At 38.3% G+C, this 19,466-nt stretch overlaps 1 protein-coding gene across 5 annotated transcripts in view; it reads left to right on the top strand.

Annotated features, from left to right (window-relative positions):
• L2hgdh (L-2-hydroxyglutarate dehydrogenase) overlaps window positions 1-19,279 on the top strand; it is a 38,054-nt gene extending 18,775 nt beyond the window's left edge. For 3 of the 5 annotated variants that reach the window (XM_004835580.4, XM_087208075.1, XM_087208076.1), the window contains 5 exons: window positions 147-181; window positions 4,944-5,111; window positions 6,209-6,366; window positions 7,481-7,612; window positions 16,787-19,279. In XM_004835580.4, coding sequence (XP_004835637.1) covers window positions 147-181; window positions 4,944-5,111; window positions 6,209-6,366; window positions 7,481-7,612; window positions 16,787-16,982 — 689 coding nt within the window. In that variant the 3' untranslated portion in view covers window positions 16,983-19,279. The remainder of the gene's footprint in view (window positions 1-146; window positions 182-4,943; window positions 5,112-6,208; window positions 6,367-7,480; window positions 7,613-16,786) is intronic. The other 2 variants (XM_004835581.3, XM_021262505.2) reach the window with 2 other exon arrangements.
• The last annotated feature ends 187 nt before the right edge of the window (window positions 19,280-19,466 follow it).

Genomic DNA, 19,466 nt, shown 5'->3' with positions numbered 1-19,466 from the left:
AGAATGAAAAATTGGGTAAAATTATGAAAGAAGAAAGTTATTTAAGTTTGTTGTTAGTTAAATTGTTACTAGTCATTTAAATTTGTTAAATAATGGTGGCCTTCCTTTGCTAAAAAAAAAAAATCTTTCACTAATTTTTTTTTCAGGGATGAAATATCCAATTGTGATAAAGAATACAAAGGTAAAGATTCTTAAGCAAAACTGTTGTCCACTTTCATGCCTTCCTTTTTTAAAAAAAATAAGTTGAGTTAACCCACAGGGCTATATTTTAAGTCACTGAATGAAATTTGCATAATGTAAAAGTAATCCCAAGAGAAATTCTTTTAGAGCAGATTAACAGCCTTCATTTTAAGAAAAGTTTCAGCTTGGGAAGTCTTCATGAAGTGGCAGTGCTGGCAAAGAATAGGATGTTAAGGGCACCTGGGGTGTTTATTTTTAAGGCAAAATGTAGATATCTTGTCACTCTGCCAACTCTAGCAATTCGAAGACTGTAGGAGGACATGGAGATTATGCAGAGGGAGGGGACCTGTTTTCTTTCAGCTTCGCATAATCAAAGCAAGAACCACTGAATGGCATAGAGCACTGGATTCCCTGTGTCCTCGGGGCCAGTGGAGAGTGGGGTTCCTTTTGTGTGTAGCAGGATTTACTTGAGGAATTAGGCCGTGCACACTGATGAGGGGCTGGAAATGCAGAGGTTCAGAAGGGAGTTGTTCAGTCAGAGGTTCTCCAACCTGGGACACAGAGCCGGATTTGGATATGGATTTGCTGGGCAGTGAGTGTCTGCCACCACAGTGGACTAGAACAATTCAGAAAATAAGGACTGCTGTTTTAATTCTACCTGCCAAGTCAAATGCGGGTCCTGTTTTCATCAACTTTAAGTTGGAAACATAAAAGAGAAGGGGAAATCTGTCAAGCCTAGCCCCTAACCTAACCAGATCAACACAATACAAATCCTTCTAGTCCATCCCTACCAATGTAGCAACTGTATATGCCCCATATAACCATATTTAGCTTCCAAATAAAGACAGTAGTAAAATTATACTTGCACCTAAAAGGTGTAACTATGCCTCACAGAACCAAAAAAATACTCTCCAAAAAAGATACAAGATGCATTGTATTGTCTTTGGGGGGTGTTTCTTCTGAGTCACACTCCGCCTTTGAGATCCTATAACTCATATACAGAGGTACCTTGGGACTCATCGTTAACTGGTTGCATGAGGTTGACAAGTGCAAGGTGGCTTTGGCTGGAAAAGTTAGCAAGTGTGATGAATCAACACTGAGGAGTTAGAGCTTGCACATCGAGTACTAAACAAATGACAAGAACAGAGACAATAGTTTTATGTAAAAATATATCAGTACCAAATTCAGCAAGTTTGAAAGCAGACTACCAAAGTATGACTGTACTGAAGTGGAAGGGCAGCCACTATTTAAGCATCTAGACTAGTTCGGTAGTTCTCAACTGAAAGTGATCTTGCTCCCCAAGAGACATTTGACAATGTCTGAAGTCAGTTTGGGTTGTCACAACTAGGGAGGGGCAGGGCTACTGGCATTTGATGGGTACAGGTCCAGGAAGAGGCCCCCCCAAATAAAGAACTATCCAGCCACAAATGTCAGTAGTAGCAAGGCTGAGAAAACCCTGCGTTAGGAAATGGGAGAATGGGGGAGGTGGGTGTATTAAGTCTTCTCAGGCTGCCGTAACCAGACACCACAAACAAGGTGCCTGAAACAACAGAACTAGGACAGGGGTCCCTGGGGAAGGGGCCCAATTTATATCTATGGAGCAGGTTGTCTTGTCTACTGATTATTAAAATCTTCTTTGGCTCCATGAGCATTCATGTTGAATTCAAATATCTTTACCCTCCTGGCCTGTTTAGATTGATTCTTTCACATATCTTCAGAGCTTCTTTTCCTGGTCAACCAGGCAAACTTCCTACCCATCTGTCCTGGGTAGGATAAACAAGCTGTGATGTTCAACGGTCTGCCTGCTGGGAAAACTTCCCTTCACCACAGTTCTTCAGGACCTAACTGAAGGGTGTCTAGAGCTGTAGCTGTTCATTTCCAGTGGGCTGGAATGTTTTGCAGAACCATTTGTAAACCAGATCCGTGCTCCTTCTTCCTTGACCAGCTGGCCACGGAGGATTCCCTGTGCAGCCGTAGGCACAAATTGATAGGAACAGGTGCTTTTGTAGAAGTGGTCATCATGAACCACTTGCCTCTGTAACTTACAGGTGCCTTCAGGGCCTATAAAACCCTGATCTTATGTATTATACTTCCTTTTGATGATGGAGTGCTGTTGTCCGCACCCAGTTTTGTGGGTTGGTGAATCAGATGACACCCAGTTAATAACGGGTAATTCACATGGTAACTAGGTGACCTGTGGTCAAATGTTTAATCAAGGCCAGAAGCACTTTCTCAAAAAGAAGATTATTATCCACAGAGGAAGGTGTTAGCTTTTCCTCCACAGTCCTAAAGTTCTGTACTGTGATTTACCTACGAGGCCCCGCTAAAGCCTTTGTAAAATCTCACTGCCTGTTACCTACACTTTGGTTACCAGCAGACCTGCTAGATCAGGTGGCCCAAGTAGCAGAGTAACCAGGGTCTCCACTCAAAGAAAGATTAGAAGCCTGTTTCTGTCTCTGGCCTCATCACAGATTTTTCACTCCAGTGTGGCATCGGGTGATAGAAGACGTGCAGGGCCCTATGGGATACCAGTGGCTGTGTTCCTCCCACAGTTATTGTAGTAGAGTTGCTGTTTATCTTCGCATTTTCCTTTAGTATAGTTTTGGGGTTCAAATTCAAATTTTACATCCACTTACCAGATTGAACATTTCTGGTTTATGAGAAATCAAAAGGAATTTTAAAAATAAAGTTTTGGAGGGAGGATTTACAGCTTAAAGATTTATACCTTAGACATGGAGAAATGTCTTTTTTATTTATGAAAACGAAATAGAGATGGATAGTTTGTTTTTAAAAGAAATCTATAATTGAGCAAACATATCATTCAGTATTGACTAAAGTTCAGTTTGAAAGTGAATTAGTATGTTACTGAATTTAGTGATTGTTTCATGTAAAACAGAATGATTTCAGAGACCTGTGTTAATCATTTCTTTGGAACTGTCATTTGAGGGTTTTTTTTTATTTGTTGTTGTTGTTGTTGTTGCTTAGTTTTGTTTTTTGAGAGAGAACTGTTGCATGCTGGTACCATTTTATAAATTTTGTTGTTATCTATACATTTATCATAAGGCTTATCTACATTTTATTTCCAAGAACAAAAGAACTGCTGATCTTTTAAGTAGGAACTGGTAGATAGGTATCACATCAAAGTATTTCTTACACTTCTGGTACATAACTATAGATGAACAGGAAAGATATTAACCTATTTAGAATGAAGCATTTGTTGCTGTTGTTATCACTGACATAGCCCTCGACTTCAAGGGTCTTACAAATATCTTGATTTAGTCTAGCTAACTCAAATTTACTATAGAGAAGTTTAATCAGTTTTCTCAAAACTGTGACTTATATAATGCGTAGAGGCTTACTTTTCTGGTAAGGAAAAAATGGGATGCATATAGAATTGAAAATACAGGGCCAGGGATTTAGCTCAGTGGTTCCACCACCTGCCTCACAAGCGCAAGGTCCTGAGTTCAATCCCTGGTACCAAAAAAAAAAAGAAAATATAGTTTAATAGAATAAAGCTGAGTCTGTGAAGGATGGCAAGAAAGAAAGAATTGACACAGTTGAGAACTTCAAGGCTTTAGAAATACATTGTCTGGGAATAAGAACAGAATATCACCAACAGCAAGGAGTTCCTAGTTCTTTAAAAGTAGTGCTGGCTGTGATGATGTATACCCAGAGGCCCAGTTACTTGGGAAGCTGAACTGGGAGGCCATAAGTTCTAGGCCAGCCTGAGCAATGTAGTGAGAGCCTATCTTAAAGAAAAGAAAAAGATGGGAATTAGTAGTGAATTGAGGTTAAATGATGTCATTTAGGAAATAGGGTGGTAAATTGGCTAAGCCTGGCAGGAAGAACTAAAGCTAAAAATATGGAGATAATCACAGTAAAATTTGTGGGAAATCACAACAGCCTAAGATTAGTATTCTTTCCTTAAAGCATATTTTGTCTGTAGTGTGTGCTCTCAGTAAATGTGTATTGAGTGAATGAGGTTTCTAAAGTACCCTCAGTTTGCAAAGTATAAATTGAGCAGGCGGGAGAAATTGGTTGGTGGGTAGGTTACATTTGGAATCGAGTAGCATTATTGAGTGTGAAATAACCCAAGCGTAACAGGACTATTATTCAGATAAAATGGAAGAAACTGTCTGAAATTAAGAAGAGGCCAAATTGGCAGAAGTCATCTCAACAAAGTTTGTTGCTTCCTGCAACAAATAGTTAAGAAGTTCCATGCTAGGTCCTAGTAGAATAAGTGTGTGTATCTGTGTATGTATGTGTAGCTTAAGTATCCTTAGTAGGTAAGTCATATTATCTCTGATTTAAAGTACAGAATTTGAGGTGATATCCTATTGCATGCCACTGTCTTAAGTTTCTAGCTGTCACCTAAATGCTAGAAAACTTACTTTGCTGATACATACATTGAATTTCCTTTTTCTGAGAAAAGTCTTATTTCTGTACCCCTGTTTTCTCTCCTGTCCTTGCTTCCCTCTTGACCTTTCTACTTCTATCTATATAAATCATGCTTTTAAAAATATAATTATGTTATTTTGGATTAGTATCTATTAATTGTCCATATTAACGGGGTTTGATGTTATATTTCCATGCATACATACAGCATGAACTGATCAAATTCAACCTTCTTTCTACTTCTTACCCTCTATTAATTATTATTCTACATTCAGATCAATTTTTTTAGCTTTCACACGCAGAAAGAAAACTACCACCTGTTCTCTCTTATATGTGGGAGCTAACCTTGCTCTTTCGTTTTGCACCAGAGAGAGGAAATTCGATGTCAGTATGTTGTGACATGTGCAGGACTTTACTCAGACCGTATGTCAGAGCTGAGTGGCTGCAGTCCTGATCCTCGAATTGTACCATTCCGGGGAGATTACCTTCTTTTGAAGCCAGAAAAAAGCTATCTTGTAAAAGGAAATATTTACCCGGTAAGTAATGATGTTTCTGCCTTCTCATCTTCTCAAGTTGGTTGCAGGCATAAAGGAAATGCAAACATCCAAAGTAAGAGAGGAGCGAGGCCTATGGCATTCACCTGTACTCCCAGCTACTCGTGAGACCAAGGCAGGAGAATCTAAAGTTTGAGGCTAGACTAGTCATTTTAGCAAGACCCTGCCTCAAAACAAAAGTATAAGGAATAGAGATACACTCATAGCTTAGTGGTAACGTGTTTGCACAGCATGGCATATACAAGGCCCTGGGTTCATTTCCTAGTTCTACCAAAGGGGGCAGTGGGCTGGAGGGCTATTTATGTGGTTAAATCCCTTAAATCTGTATGCTAATATCCTGGTCATTAAATTATAATTAATTGTATCCAAGTCCCTATCTCCAGAAAGCATATGGGAAGTGCTAGCATGAGAGAAGCAGATTCTTCCTCCTCCCTGGCAGAGGAAGCACCCACAAGGGAACTTTCCCTGGTGCCAGTCCAGATACCCAGCCCTCTTTCTCCATTCACAGAAGAGGGATGTGGCCACTCTGTAGGTCCAGGGGCTAGAACACAGGCATTTAAATGAAAATGTCACTCTTCTGTCTGAAACTACCTTGAAATGACCGAATCCCTTCAAATATATTAGGTTGAGCCAGATGAAATTGATTCAGCTAACATTCAACTATTTGATGTTTTCGACCTTGCCAAAGTCATCTACTTCAACCTCATCCAGTCCACTTCATAAAACCCTGTGCATTGAATGTGGCTTTTTTCTCTGACACCCCTGATTTTACCTGCCAGTCATGGACATCCCTAGTTGTAGAAAGGAGAGGTGATACTCTAAAGTAGAGAGTATACCTTTTTTTTTCTTTACCCAGAAGGATAAATAGATAGTGTAGTGTGCATTAGTGTCAGAGCATCAGTGTTCTTAGGTGGCATTTCTGAGCAGAAGCATGTTAATAGGAAAATGTCTGAGTACGGCTCAAGTGCAAATGGAATGCACACACAAAAGTGTATTCTACTATGAATTGAATGTTTGTTTCTGTGATAAAGTAGAGTGTGAAATGGCTCTAATACTTCTTTGCTGTGTTAAATCTGTAGGTCCCAGATAGCCGGTTTCCCTTCCTAGGAGTTCACTTTACGCCAAGGATGGATGGCAGTGTTTGGCTAGGACCTAATGCAGTACTTGCTTTTAAACGGGAAGGTTACAGACCCTTTGACTTCAGTGCCAGAGATGCTATGGATGTAATTATCAATAGGTAACAACTTCCCTTTGAAAAATTATTTTACATTGGGTGCAGTCGCGCCCTTCTATAATTCCAGCTACTTGGGAGCCCAAGGAAGGAAGATCAAAAGTTTGAGGCCAGATTGGGTAATCTGAAACTCCATCTCAAAAATAAAGAAAATGTACTTATATTTTTAATGTGGGAAATTTTGATGTTCTCCTTCTGGGATAAATCCCCATATTTGTAATTGGTACATTATTTTTATTAACCTAAATTAAGATTTTTGTGGAATAAGTTTTTTGTTTTCTTGGTGCTGGGGATCGAACCCAGGGCCTTGTGCATAACAAGTGTGAGCTTTTCCACTGAGGTACACCCCCAGCTCTAAGTATAATGTTTTAATTACTTGACGAAAATTCTGATGAGCCAGGGTGATGTCCTGCTTAAAAGAAAGTAAGACCAAGAGCCATTCATATATCTGACAATCCAAATCATATCACTAACTTTCTAGTTAAATTTGAAAAGGAAAAAGAAAGGTTCTTTCAGAATCAATAAATGGCTTACTTTGATAGGACCATTTGAAGTTAGTCCCGTTACTTTGTAAGTTACTGGAGAAATTGCTGATGAGCAAAACATTTACTTTTGTGGAAAACTAACAGTACTATTGTATTGGTCTAAGATGCAGATTCCTCATTATTGTAAGAAATAACATCAGGAAGTATTTTGTTCAGTTCTTTTAGCAGTGTTTTCCACCAGAAGATTTCACATCAAAGAATATCTTGCCTCTGGCTGACTAGATGGTTTACTTGTTTAATGCCCTCATTTAAAGATCTGCTAATGCAATCCCAATACTCTGAGACGCTGAGGCAGGATGATCACAAATTCAAGCCCTGCTTGAGCAATTTAGTGACTCAGCAACAAGGCTCTCAGTACTCTTTGGAAATTTGAGTTTGAAAAGTGTTGATCTCTTCAGTTGATGAAGTTCCCTTCTTATATTGGCCAAAAGTTGATTTTCTTTTAATATATAGTTCTTCTGATTTTGCCTAGATTTCTGTGGTACCACCAAAAAAAAATCTGATAGTTGTAAAGATGTTTTATACTAATAAAGAATTCCTTTCTCTGATAAAGAAATTGTTTTCTTTGCTTTCAGTGGCTTGAGTAAACTGGTTTTCCAGAATTTCTCCTATGGAGTTAATGAAATGTATAAAGCCTGTTTTCTTGGTGCAACAGTGAAGTACCTTCAAAAGTTTATCCCTGAAATTACCACCAGTGATATACTTAGGTAAGGAAAACCGGTGCAGGTTGTAAGTACCTTCCTGACCTTGGTGAACTTGAGAGGTAGGTCGGACTTGGTGAGCACTAAGCACACTTTGTCCTCTGACTCTTTGCTCCTTCTTTCCTTGCAGTGCATGGAGTGGGCATTGCTATGTCATGGCCTTCGGTGCCGGGCCACTTATAGTTAGCTAAGCCTCTTTATACCTCAAAATCGAGCTCTCTGTCTCAGCTTTACTGTGAGGTCACCTTAGCCTTTGTGCTGAGCTATCTATCTACCATGCATGATAAAACTATCTCACCTGAATTGTTTTTTAAGTTTCCTGGACACTTTCTCTTATGATTCCCAAAGCTTTTGGCTTTCATTCTGTGTAAAAGAATCGATTACCATGTTAACCAATTAGCGAATAAACACATTAAAACTTTATACTTTGAGGCCCCGGGGATTTAGCTCAGTGGTTCCACCACCTGCCTCGCAAGTGGAAGGTCCTAAGTTCGATCCCCAGTACCAAAAAAACTTTATATTTCGATCAGTTCTTGAAACTTAGAAACACACTCGTAGAACTGGCATCTCACCTTGCTCCCTCTCTATAACTTTTGTTCTTTCTCAGGCCTTTTTCTGAGAATCTGCTGGCAGGATAGCTGTGTGGTAATAACCAAAGTCCTTGGTGTAGGGGTATAGGGCAAAGTGAAGGTGACTTTTATATGTATGTATGTATTTTTTTCTTTAGATATAAGTCTTTCCAGACCCAGTCCATAGATTATTCTAAATACCAGCCAAGCCTATTTATTTTTCCTCTCTTGGGATATTTTTAGAGTCTTCATCTTTTTCCCTGAGCAAGCCATTTGTTAGGTCTAATCAGCAGTGTGCTCTGAGATTCTCACCCTGCACTTACAATCCATCCCTCACAACACTCCAGAGCACTAACTGTCTACTCCTCTGTAACAGGTGCTGAACTAGGCTGGTGTAAAATGTCAGCAGGCTCCATTGTGTCAGAAAAGAGAGCAGTAATCATGTCAGCTGTCTCCCTTAGGGGATCGTCCTGGTCTAAATCTGACTCTAATGTATCATTCTGAAACCAGCGTCTTCGAATTCTTGGAGGAACTATTAAAACCAGCTAATATTTTTACTCTCATCTCCTTTACCCTTCTACTCACCTTCTGAAATAGAAGGGATAAAAATATCTAGGCTTTATTTTCTGAGTGGTTTGCTTTTACAGACTTGGAATGTTTTATATGTGAAAACAGACTGGTCAAATTTGGTTTCTGTTACTGGCTATTAATATTCCTTTGAAAACACACTAGATCGGCATAGTGAATTGTATGTAGAAATGATTGTAGTGCATTCAAAACCCATATTAAATTACCATGCTTTCATAGAAGCCCTTCATATGGTAGAGCGAGACTTGGGGCTTATGGGTATTAGTGACTCCGGCCTCTGGATGTACCATGTGAATTTGTTACCAGCTTCACTGGCACTGTAGGCAGGTGCATCTGGGGAACGATTCAGCTCAATCACAGATGAGTTCCTTTTTCACGACAGAGATGCTGGGTACATTCAGCAATTACATTTGTTCCTTCTCTTGGTTCCTGTAGCTATTAAATACAGGAAATTATCAATAAGAAGAAAGAGAAGAAAATGTGTTTAATATTATTTATAGAAGCTTAAAAACAAGCATGATAATACCATATATTGTTTATGGATTCTGCATATCATGTGTAGATAAAAACAAGCATGGGACTGATAAGTACATAATTCAGGCAAGAGGCTACCTGTGAGAAGGGAAGGAACATGATCCTGAGAACCCACAGGGCTCCTATCATATCTCTAATGTGTTATTTCTTAAGCTGTTTGGTAAGAAAATAGCTATCCATTATGTTACTGTCTGTACCTTGTTATGTGCCTAAAATATTAAATAATAAGATCAGTAGATATTTCCACAGCATGAAGCCCAAGTCCTGCCTTGTCTTATTCTTCTTGCAGCCCAGTGTATTTAAACCATAAATGTGTCAGAAGCAAATCAGGCAGTTTTAGACAGTAAAAGCAATAGAAGTTTTACTTCCACGGTGTTGTGTTACCCAGGAAGTACACCCTCAAATGTCAGTAGCCACCACAGGACGTCCATCTTCTCATTGCCTAGCCAGAGCATTTGGGGCGATAATTTACTGATGAACATTAAATTTGAATGGAAACTTACTACCTGACAAGTATATGCATTAGGTGTACAATGTCTCATTCTTAAATGATGATCTTTCTCTAGATCATCTTAATTTTAGCTCTGAACTCCTTTAATCTGTTCTGTTTGTCCTTTAATTTTGACATGTTATGATAACTAATAGTAAGGGCTCAGGATTTAGCTCGGTGTTTCTGCCGCCTGCCTCGCAAGCTCAAGGACCCAGGTTCAAGCCCCATACCAAAGATAACTAATAGTAGTACTGTCTGGTAGGAATAGACAAAGATATACAAATATGAGGTAATCTTCCCATTTTCCCACACATCATTTGGCAAAATGTCTCACTGGTGAATTCTGGAGAAAATTTTCAAGCAAGATGTTTTCATCATGAATGATAACTATGTCATGTCATCCTGAAACACAAAGGATAAACATTTCTACAGGTAAGTTGCAATGATTTAAGATGATACAGATTGGAGTTTCTTGATGTTGGTACTGTTGACATTTTGGCCTAAATAATTCTTTGTTGTGGGGGCCCATCCAGTTCATTGTAGGATGTTTTAACAGGATCCCCGAACTCGTTCCCCTAGTTAAGACAACCAAAAGTGTCTTCAGACATTGCCAGTGTCCTCTAGGAGGCAAAATCTCCCTTGCTTGAGAACCACTAGTCTAAAGAATATGGTAACCCACACACTATAAAAATACTGAGAGAAAATATAATAAACATCTTCAAAATGCATATCCCTGAGAATACAGGAAAGTAAGGGGTATCCCAGGACCAAAATACAAAGAAGAAATTTAAAAACCCTCCCGAAGAAGGGTTGGTCCTGATGCTGACCTAAAGAGGTAGAGAAGATTTGTTGATTTTAATATTGAGGGGCATGTGGATGTGGTGGCACACATTTGTAATGCCAGCACTCAGGCTGAGGCAGGAGGATTGCTGTGAGTTTGAGCCCAGCCTGGGCTACACAGTGAGACACTGTCTCAAAAAAGCAAAATAAAAAGAAAGAAAAATCCCTGAGGGGCTTGAGTTATATTTTTAACTGATGTGTGATTCACATGCAATGAAATGTATAGATCTTAAGTGCTCAGTGAATTTTTTACAGTTGTATAATTCATGTATTCACACAAAACAAGATATAGAACATTGAATACTTTATTTAATTGCCACTAAGTGCTAGAAAGGAGTCCTGGGGCCTATACAAGGTAGAAAGTTGGAACTGAGACCTCAGAGTAAAGCCAGGAACTCTTGAAGGATCATATTCCCTTTTGTTTTATTTTTTTTTGAGACAGGGTCTTGCTATATATTTTAGGCTGCTCTTGAACTCACTGTGTAGCCCAGGCTGGCCTCGAACTCACAGCAGTCCTCCTGCCTTAACCTCCCAAGTGCTGGGATTGCAGACGTGTGCCACCAGAAGGACCTCATTCTTAATAACAAGGAAGTCTAGAAAAAAATATGCCCTTTACCACCAGAAAATGTTAAGGAGTTTTGTATGTTCTGATCTTGGGGTGGGGAGTAGATAAGCTGAGAAATTAATTTAGAAAGTGGACCCAGACTTGTTCAGATCCTACTTCAAACTAATGAACAGCTCTTTCTGTCTCTCTTGGTGCTCTCTCTCTCTCTCTCTCTCTCTCTCTCTCTCTCATCTATCGCTATCTCAATAAATTACTACTGCCTCTTTTTCAGTAGATGAAAGAGAAAGTGAAAACTCAGTTTTAACCACAGACTGAATATTGTTGATACTAAGCAATTACAGGTTTATTGTTGAGACTCCTTTTAATACACACTGAAGTGAAATGGTGTGCTATCAGGGTTTGCTTTAAAATAGTCCAGCAGAGAGGGCTGGGAATGTAGCTCAGTGGTGCCTGCCTCCCAAGTGTAAGGTCCTGAGTTTGATCCCCAGTACCAAAAAAAATCCAACAGAGAAAGGTGAGTGTTAAGCGGGGATATTGGGGGGATAGATGAAATAAGATGTGTGTGTGTGTGTGTGTGTGTGTGTGTGTGTGATTGAAACATTCATTGTACATAATGATAATGATAATTCATACATGGGAGATCATTATACTGTTCTTTTCACTTTTCTTACATGTTTAAAATTTCCCATTAACAAAAGCGCTCCCTGGAGCCCCTGGTAGAAGCAAACATAAACCTGTGTAGGGTTATACCCTTCAGTCCTTATAATTTCCTCAGATAAGCCCTGCTAAACAAGGCCTCGCAGTCAGACTTTATATCACCATGTGAGTCAGCAGATGAATTAAATAGTAGAATTAGACCCATAACAGCTATGGATAATAATAATATTAGAAATGGTAAAATGAGTATGCTTCAATGAATTAAAAACAAAGAAGGTATAAAAACAGGGCCAGGGATTTAGCTCAGTGGTTCTGGCACCTGCGTCCCAAGTTCGATCCCCAGTACCCCCCCCCAAAAAAAGAAGGTATAAAAACATGAAAAAAGAATAAAGAAAAAATGCTAGGCAAATTTGGAAATGGGCTAATTACAACTTTAGAAGTGAAAAAGAGAGTTTTTAATATTTAAAACTTTTTTTAGCAAAGCAGTTATTGGTACATTTTAGATATACATAGTGATAACATCATAGGGAATTTATAACTTAAGTGACTAGGTTAAACAGCTGGTTAGATCTACCTAAGAGAAAGTTAATGAATTGGAAGAAAATCTTAAAAACTTAAAAAGAAAACTGCAATATAAAAATACATGTGTGGAAGTTAAAAGATATGGAGAAAAAAATGAAAAACTCCAGTTTATCTGTCATAGGAGTTTCAGAGAAATTGATATATAGTGAGTTTCACCTGAATAAATAAAACTAAAGCAGGAATGGAAACAGGCTTCTAAAGTAGTAGAAGAGGTAAATAAAAAAAAAATTTAGAAAACTCAATAAGTTAAGAAAGAGTGAGTTGCACCAGGGATGTAATTCAGTGGAGCCACGCCTGCCTGCCAAGCACAAGGTCCTGAGTTCAATCCTCACTATCGGAAAAAAAGAAAGAGGGAGTTGGCCATGGTGGGGCATGCCTGTAATCCCAGCACTTGGGAGGCAGAGGCAGGAGGATCACTGGGAGTTCGAGGCCATCCTGGGCTACCTAGTGAGTAGGAGGCCAGCCTGGACTACCTGGAGAGACCCTGTCTCCAGACAACAACAACAACAACAACAAAAGAGGAAATAGAAACATTAGAAAAATCAGGTCACATAGTCAAATTAATATGATAAAAATCAAATATACCAGTAATTACAATAAAGGTGAATGTGCTTAACTCAGTTGTGAAGGCAGAGATTGTCAGGTTGGATTTGAGAAACACACCTAATATATTAGGAAAAATGTTTATTTAAAAATAGGTACTATGTTTATTTCAGATAGAGTATAATTTAAGACAAAAATATTTACCAGGAATAAAAAATTAAGAATGTTAAAGACAAAGGAAATGCATTAGGGAATATCATTAGGGATAAACTTGCTGCATATAGTACCATAGCTATGAAATGCAGAGGGAAAACTTGCCATAATTGCAGGCAGAAATTAATAATTGTGCTATGTGATTTTAAGATATATGGCTAATAATAGGTGGATTTAGCATATGAAATGCTAGATGATTTGAATACAGCACTTATAGATCCTTTGCCAAATACTTGTATTAATTTAAGCCTTCACAGAACATTTACAAAAGCTTAAAATGTTCTAAACCAAAACCCAGGTTCTCAACAAAATTCACAAATTGAGCATAAAGGGCTGAGGTGTGACTCAGTGGCAAAGCACTTGCCCAGCATGCACAAAGCCATCCCCAGGACCACAAGAAGAACAAGTGGACATAGAAAAACCATGTTCTCAGGCCGGGGATTTAGCTCAGTGGTTCCACTGCCTGCCTCGCAAGTGCAAGGTCCCAAGTTCGATCCCCGGTACCAAAAAAGAAAAAAAAACCCATGTTCTCTTATCACAGTCCAGTTATGATAAAGGTTAGTAATAAAAATACTACTTCATGTCAGGAAATTAAGTTGGAATTGTCTACTTCCTCATACCACCACTTCCAATTTAAATGTGTTCACCCAGATTTTTTATCTTTAGATAGCAGTAGATTGCTTCATGAGCTTTATAAAATACTAGGTTATCCTATTGGGGACTGGCAAAAGACATCAGTTATAGCTTTTCATAGATACTTCCCTGGTTCACAGTGTGATGCTTCTGCATGACAGTAATGGCATACAGGACTTCTGAGATGAATGAATGTAATTAGTCACATCTACCTGTTCTTGTTTCTGAACATAATTAAGTATCTAGGATGTACTTTCCCATTAAATTTACCTATAAATATAGCAAAATTTACAGCTATAGATATCACTACATTAAATTTAGCTGAATTCACAGAAATTAATTTGCTGCATCATTTGTTCTTTCAGTTGTTCAAATAGTTAAAAGAATTAAAAGTTAAAAATGTTAAAAGTTAGCCTTACTGAATGCCTGCAAGAAATAAATCTAGCCAGGGAGGTGAGGTGAGGTATTATAGGAGACACTGTCCTACTCCTTAAAGCATTTATAGTGTACCTGAAACTTCAACTTGTAATATTTATCTCAAGCTGGAGTGTTGAGAGGGGAAAGCCTATATATATAACTTTGCTAAGAACCATGAAGTTCCTTTACATGCTGAAAAAGGAATACAGAAATACCATGAATTTGGTAATTTAGATATTTCATATTTATTTGAACTAAATTGAGATCTTAAGAAAAACCCAAGCATGATGACCATGCCTGTAATCCCAGCACTCTGGGAGGCTGAGGCAGGAGGATCACAAGTTCTAGCCCAGCCTGGGCAACCTTGTAACTTAGCCAGATTGTATGTCAAAAAATAAAAGGGTTGGCCATGTAGCTCAGTGAGAAGGCCTTGGGTTTGATCTCCAGTACCACACACGCAAAAAAGGGTTGGTGATATTGAGGACATAATTTGTTGGTATAAGAGAAATAAATAAGTGCAGAAACATTTTTAATTGTGGTTAGTTGGTATTACCTTCTACATGTTTGGAAGGAATGAGAGGAATGTATCAGTTAAACCTCTGGACAGAGTAAAAGTCATTTTACATTGAACACTGAACCTTAGTGGCTGCTCACACGGCTGTGTGAGCCCAATATATTGATCTTCTGCTAGACACAAGGAAAAGGCCATGAAAACTCAAACATGGAGACACCTGCAGCAGCAGTGTTTTCTAAGAAAAGGGAGAAGTGCTGCTTTGATGAGTGGAGATAAGCAGTAAACAGTTTGCAGAATGGGCCCCGTGCTGGCTGGTAATCCTGATTTGTATGCTTGCCTACAAAGTATCAGCTTCCGGTACCATTCTTTTTGCATTCTATGAGATGTACCAGTTTGTTACTTGGAAATTCCTCCGGCTCATAAATATCCTGTCCAGACTCCATGCAAGCTTCTGTAGGCCATGACTTACCTGTACTAGTCTTCCCCACTGCTTGTTATTCTTATTTACTTCTCCATGTAAGAACGGTGTACCTCTGTAACTCCAGGCAAGATAATCTCTCTGTGTTTCTTTGCTGTTAAATATAAACAGCATCAGCCTTTTAGGGTTATTGTGAAGATAAACGAGATAATTCCTAATGTGTAGTAAGTAAGCACTTGGTAAATACTAGCTATGCCGATCATTATCTCTCTTCAGCCAGGCTGAGGGGTTAGAGGACAGTGCTGTCATTTTGTTCTTTGTATCATCCTCAAGCACTTATCAGAGTTGTCCCAGAAGCATTAAAAGGTGTTTCACGTTGCCTGATGTCTTGAGTCTCGATGAGATTTCTATATATCTGTGTTTATACACAGTGGTACCTCGGGTCACGAACTCAATTCTTTCCATGATTCTGGTCGAAAACCAGACTGGACGAGAACCAAATCAAATTTCCCTGTAAGGTCAACATTGAACCTAACTATTGAATTTGATTCGGTTCTCATCCAACTCAGTCTGCAACCAGATCATGGAAAGAATCAAGTTTGTGAACCAAGGTCCCACTTAGATCTGTATCTGTTTATCTGTGAATGAGCTTTTTCCCACTGGGTTTCTTTGAACAGTTTCAAAGCAGGCAGGTGCTTTTGGGTTTTAAAAACATTTAATTCAAATTTCAGGGCTGGGGTTGTACCTCAGTGGTAGAGCACTTGCCGAGCAAGTGTGAGGCCCTGGTTCAATCCCTGGTACTTCAATGAGTCAATCAATGTCATTTGTAAATTTTAACTTTTTTATTTATATTTTTATTTATTTTTTGGTACTGGGGATCGAACTCAGGTCCTTGCACTTGCACAGCAGGCGGCGAAACCACTGAGCTAAATCCCTGGCAAATTTTAACTTTTTTAAAATAACAGAAATATAGTTTGTAAACTCAAGTGTTATAAAACAGAACTCAGTAAAGAGTCTCACTGTATTATATACTACTCAATTAATTCATTTTTATGATTTTCCTATCTCCAATTAATTATTTTCGTGATATTGAAGGTTAAACTATTAAAAAACTACAAAATGAGAACTTCTTACCCTGTAATATTTTTCCACATAAATTTTGTGTTCAGTCAAGACAAAGTGAAAAAATAAATAAAGAATGCACCTGAAACATTTAACTCCTATTTTCATTGCTTTGTATTAGCCAGAAGAGCCTTTTTGTTGCCATTGATTGGCTTTTTTATACTAAATTCATTCATAAGTTTAAATAAAAATACTCTACATCTGTTCTAAGTGTGGATTTTTTCTGCTACTTTTGGAAAAACATGTTTATGAGTAACTTACCTACTTATACATTTCTTTGATAAGGATTTATTGCCCTATTCCATAATGAGCATCATGCTCTAATCTAGGCTAAATGCTACAGGTTTGCTAGGCTACCACTGACAGCCATTGGGAAGCATAAACTTACTGGATCTCATCAGAATTGTATTGCTTTAAGAAGACTTTGAAAATCACTAACTTGTAACGTGTTCTGTCTCTTCCAGTCTGTTGACTACCATGGTTTTGCTTTTGCAGAGGTCCAGCTGGAGTAAGAGCCCAAGCCCTGGACAGAGATGGAAACCTAGTGGAAGATTTCATATTTGAAGGAGGAGTTGGGGACCTTGGAAATCGTATTCTTCACGTGAGAAATGCACCTTCCCCCGCTGCCACTTCTTCCCTCACAATTTCTGGAATAATTGTAGATGAAATGCAGCAAAGATTTAAATTGTAACTAATGAAAGGAGCTAGACTCGCATTATAATGTCCACATCAGCCACCAGGATGTACTGTACTCATTGAATTTTTAATTATAATTTAAGAAAATGGTTTTAAAATCCCACTTTTAGGTTAAAAATAACCATTGAATTATTAAAATGATGTAATATAGAAATGATTTTTTATAAAGTACATACTCTTTCACTTTGTGAATGAAGAAAAAAGGTGCAATTTTACCTGTCCTGAATTCCTGACATCATTAATGATCTGTTCTTACCAATCATGATTTAAAGAAGATTTGGTTCCTTTAGAATTTGGGGGAAAGGTGTCATAAAAAATTGATTAGCCAAGCATGGCAGCATGTGCCTATAATCTTAGCACTTGTGGGCCAGGGATTTAGCTCAGTGGCACCGTGCCTGCCTCGCAAATGCAAGGTCCTGAGTTCGATCCCTGGTATCGAAAGGAAAAAAAAAAAAAGTCCATATAGTCTCAGCACTTGAGAAAGCGAGGCAGGAAGATTGCAAGTTTAGTAGCCCAGCCTGGGCCATTTAACAGCTTAACAAGATGCTGTTTCAAAAGACAAAAACAAAAACCTCTGTAGATCAATTTTTGGCTTTATAGCATCTAAGCTTCTTTGTCTTTTCTAGATAAGAAGATATATTGTAGTTGCAAATGTTTTCATTTTTAAGAGTCATAGGAAAGCTTACAGTGTTTAGACCAATGGTATTTGTATTTGGAAATTAAAAATTCTTAACTTGAAGAAAACACATGAAATCTCACATTTAATTTAACACTCAGTCTTTATTATTCCCGGTACCTTTATGAAGCTCTTTGTAACACCATATGGTGTCATCACTAAATCTACAAGTAGTATACTGTGTGGGATTGTTGCCTACTCTCCAGTCTTTGTAGTTGAGAAACTAAACACATCTAGAACTGATAGGGTTTTTTTTTTTTTGGTACCAGGGATCGAACTCAGGACCTTGTGCTTTCAAGGCAGGCAGTGGCACCACTGAGCTAAATCCTGGCCCTAGAACTGATAGGTTTTTTTTTTTTTTTTTTGGTACTGGGGATCGAACTTGGGTCCTTGAGCTTGTGCAGCAGGTGGCGAAACCACTGAGCTAAATCCCTGGCCCTAACTGATAGGTTTTTATAAGACCACTTTTAGAATTCTGACACTGATATATAGAACTCTGTAATTTTCAACAATTTATCTCTTACATCTCCGTCCTTTAGTCACACTATAGTTCTCAAGGCATTGGCCGTGATCACTAATAATTCATACCTATTTGGTCTTTCAGAGCTCCTGTAAACATTTATCAGGATATTTCTCCATTTGGGGAAAATATCTAACTTGGAGGCATTCACTTTTGTAAACCGCGAAAGTGCCTTACAATCATGTGTACTTCACAAGTGTGTTAACTCGGTGCCCAGTGCCATACTGTATACTGTTCATATGTGTGTGGTTTGTGTGATGAACTTTCTTACAGTTCAGAAAGTTGGCAGATAAAGATGTAAATGAAAATGTGGCAACCTGACTGGGGACACAGAACCACCCTGTAGAGGAGATTTTTTTCGTCCATTCTGTCCCATGTGCCCTCTCAGGATTAATCATCCACTCTCTGTTTTTCTTTTCCTCTTATCTCTTCAAAGCAGTGTGATGGATGAGTGGGAAAGAGGTGCATGTCGGCTAATAGGAAAAACTCGTTTTCTTCCTTTTCCCTTCACTTCAGTCCTTGGTGATTGCATTGATTGAGCTACCTCATCCATTAAATTGAAGGGATACACATCATCAACTCCAGTTCAAAAGCAGCACATCCCAGGTAAATAGAATAGGCAGTTACTCAACACTTGGGATGTGCATGTTGAAAGCATTCAGAAATCATTCACAGATGGAGGAACAAGCACTAATGGTTCATCCTAACAACTGATTCCAGCAAGAAATGCAACCCACAGGATATTTCTCTGTTCTTTTATGAGACTACTAAGAAATGGAAAATAATACATCTCTCTATTTCATTAACAGTAAGACTGCATGCACAGTAAACTGTGAAAGACTGAAATCACAAAAATAACTTTCCTAATTGAAGCAATCCTCATTCCATTTTGATCTGTACTATATCCCCAAAAAATATACGTGGAAAATTTGTTGAAAGTGTTTGGAACATAATAGATCATTTTGTTTGTAAAACATTTGATAATCTATGTCAATAGAGTTTTGTTGTTGAATACTGTTAATGATATTTAAGAATTGTGTGTCTTTCTGAGAGAAGAAAATGTATATTAGTATTAAAATATTTTAATGAGCCTTGATTATGAAAAGCACATTTTTTAGTTCTATAAAATCTTTTATTAAAATAAATATTCTATGTGTAAAACATAAACTGCCATAATTTTAGATAGTAGTCAATCTTAAAAAAAAAATTACAAACAGGGCTGGGGATTTAGCTCAGTGGTTCCACTGCCTGCCTCGCAAGTGCAAGGTCCTGAATTTGATCCC

This window comes from Heterocephalus glaber, unplaced genomic scaffold (genome assembly GCF_053883595.1).
Source record: "Heterocephalus glaber isolate CG9 unplaced genomic scaffold, H.glaber_assembly_v1.0 deba00000901, whole genome shotgun sequence".
Classification (NCBI taxonomy): Eukaryota; Metazoa; Chordata; class Mammalia; order Rodentia; family Bathyergidae; genus Heterocephalus; species Heterocephalus glaber.
Note: the sequence above shows the minus strand (reverse complement) of the source record. Positions and strands in the feature narration are given on the sequence as shown.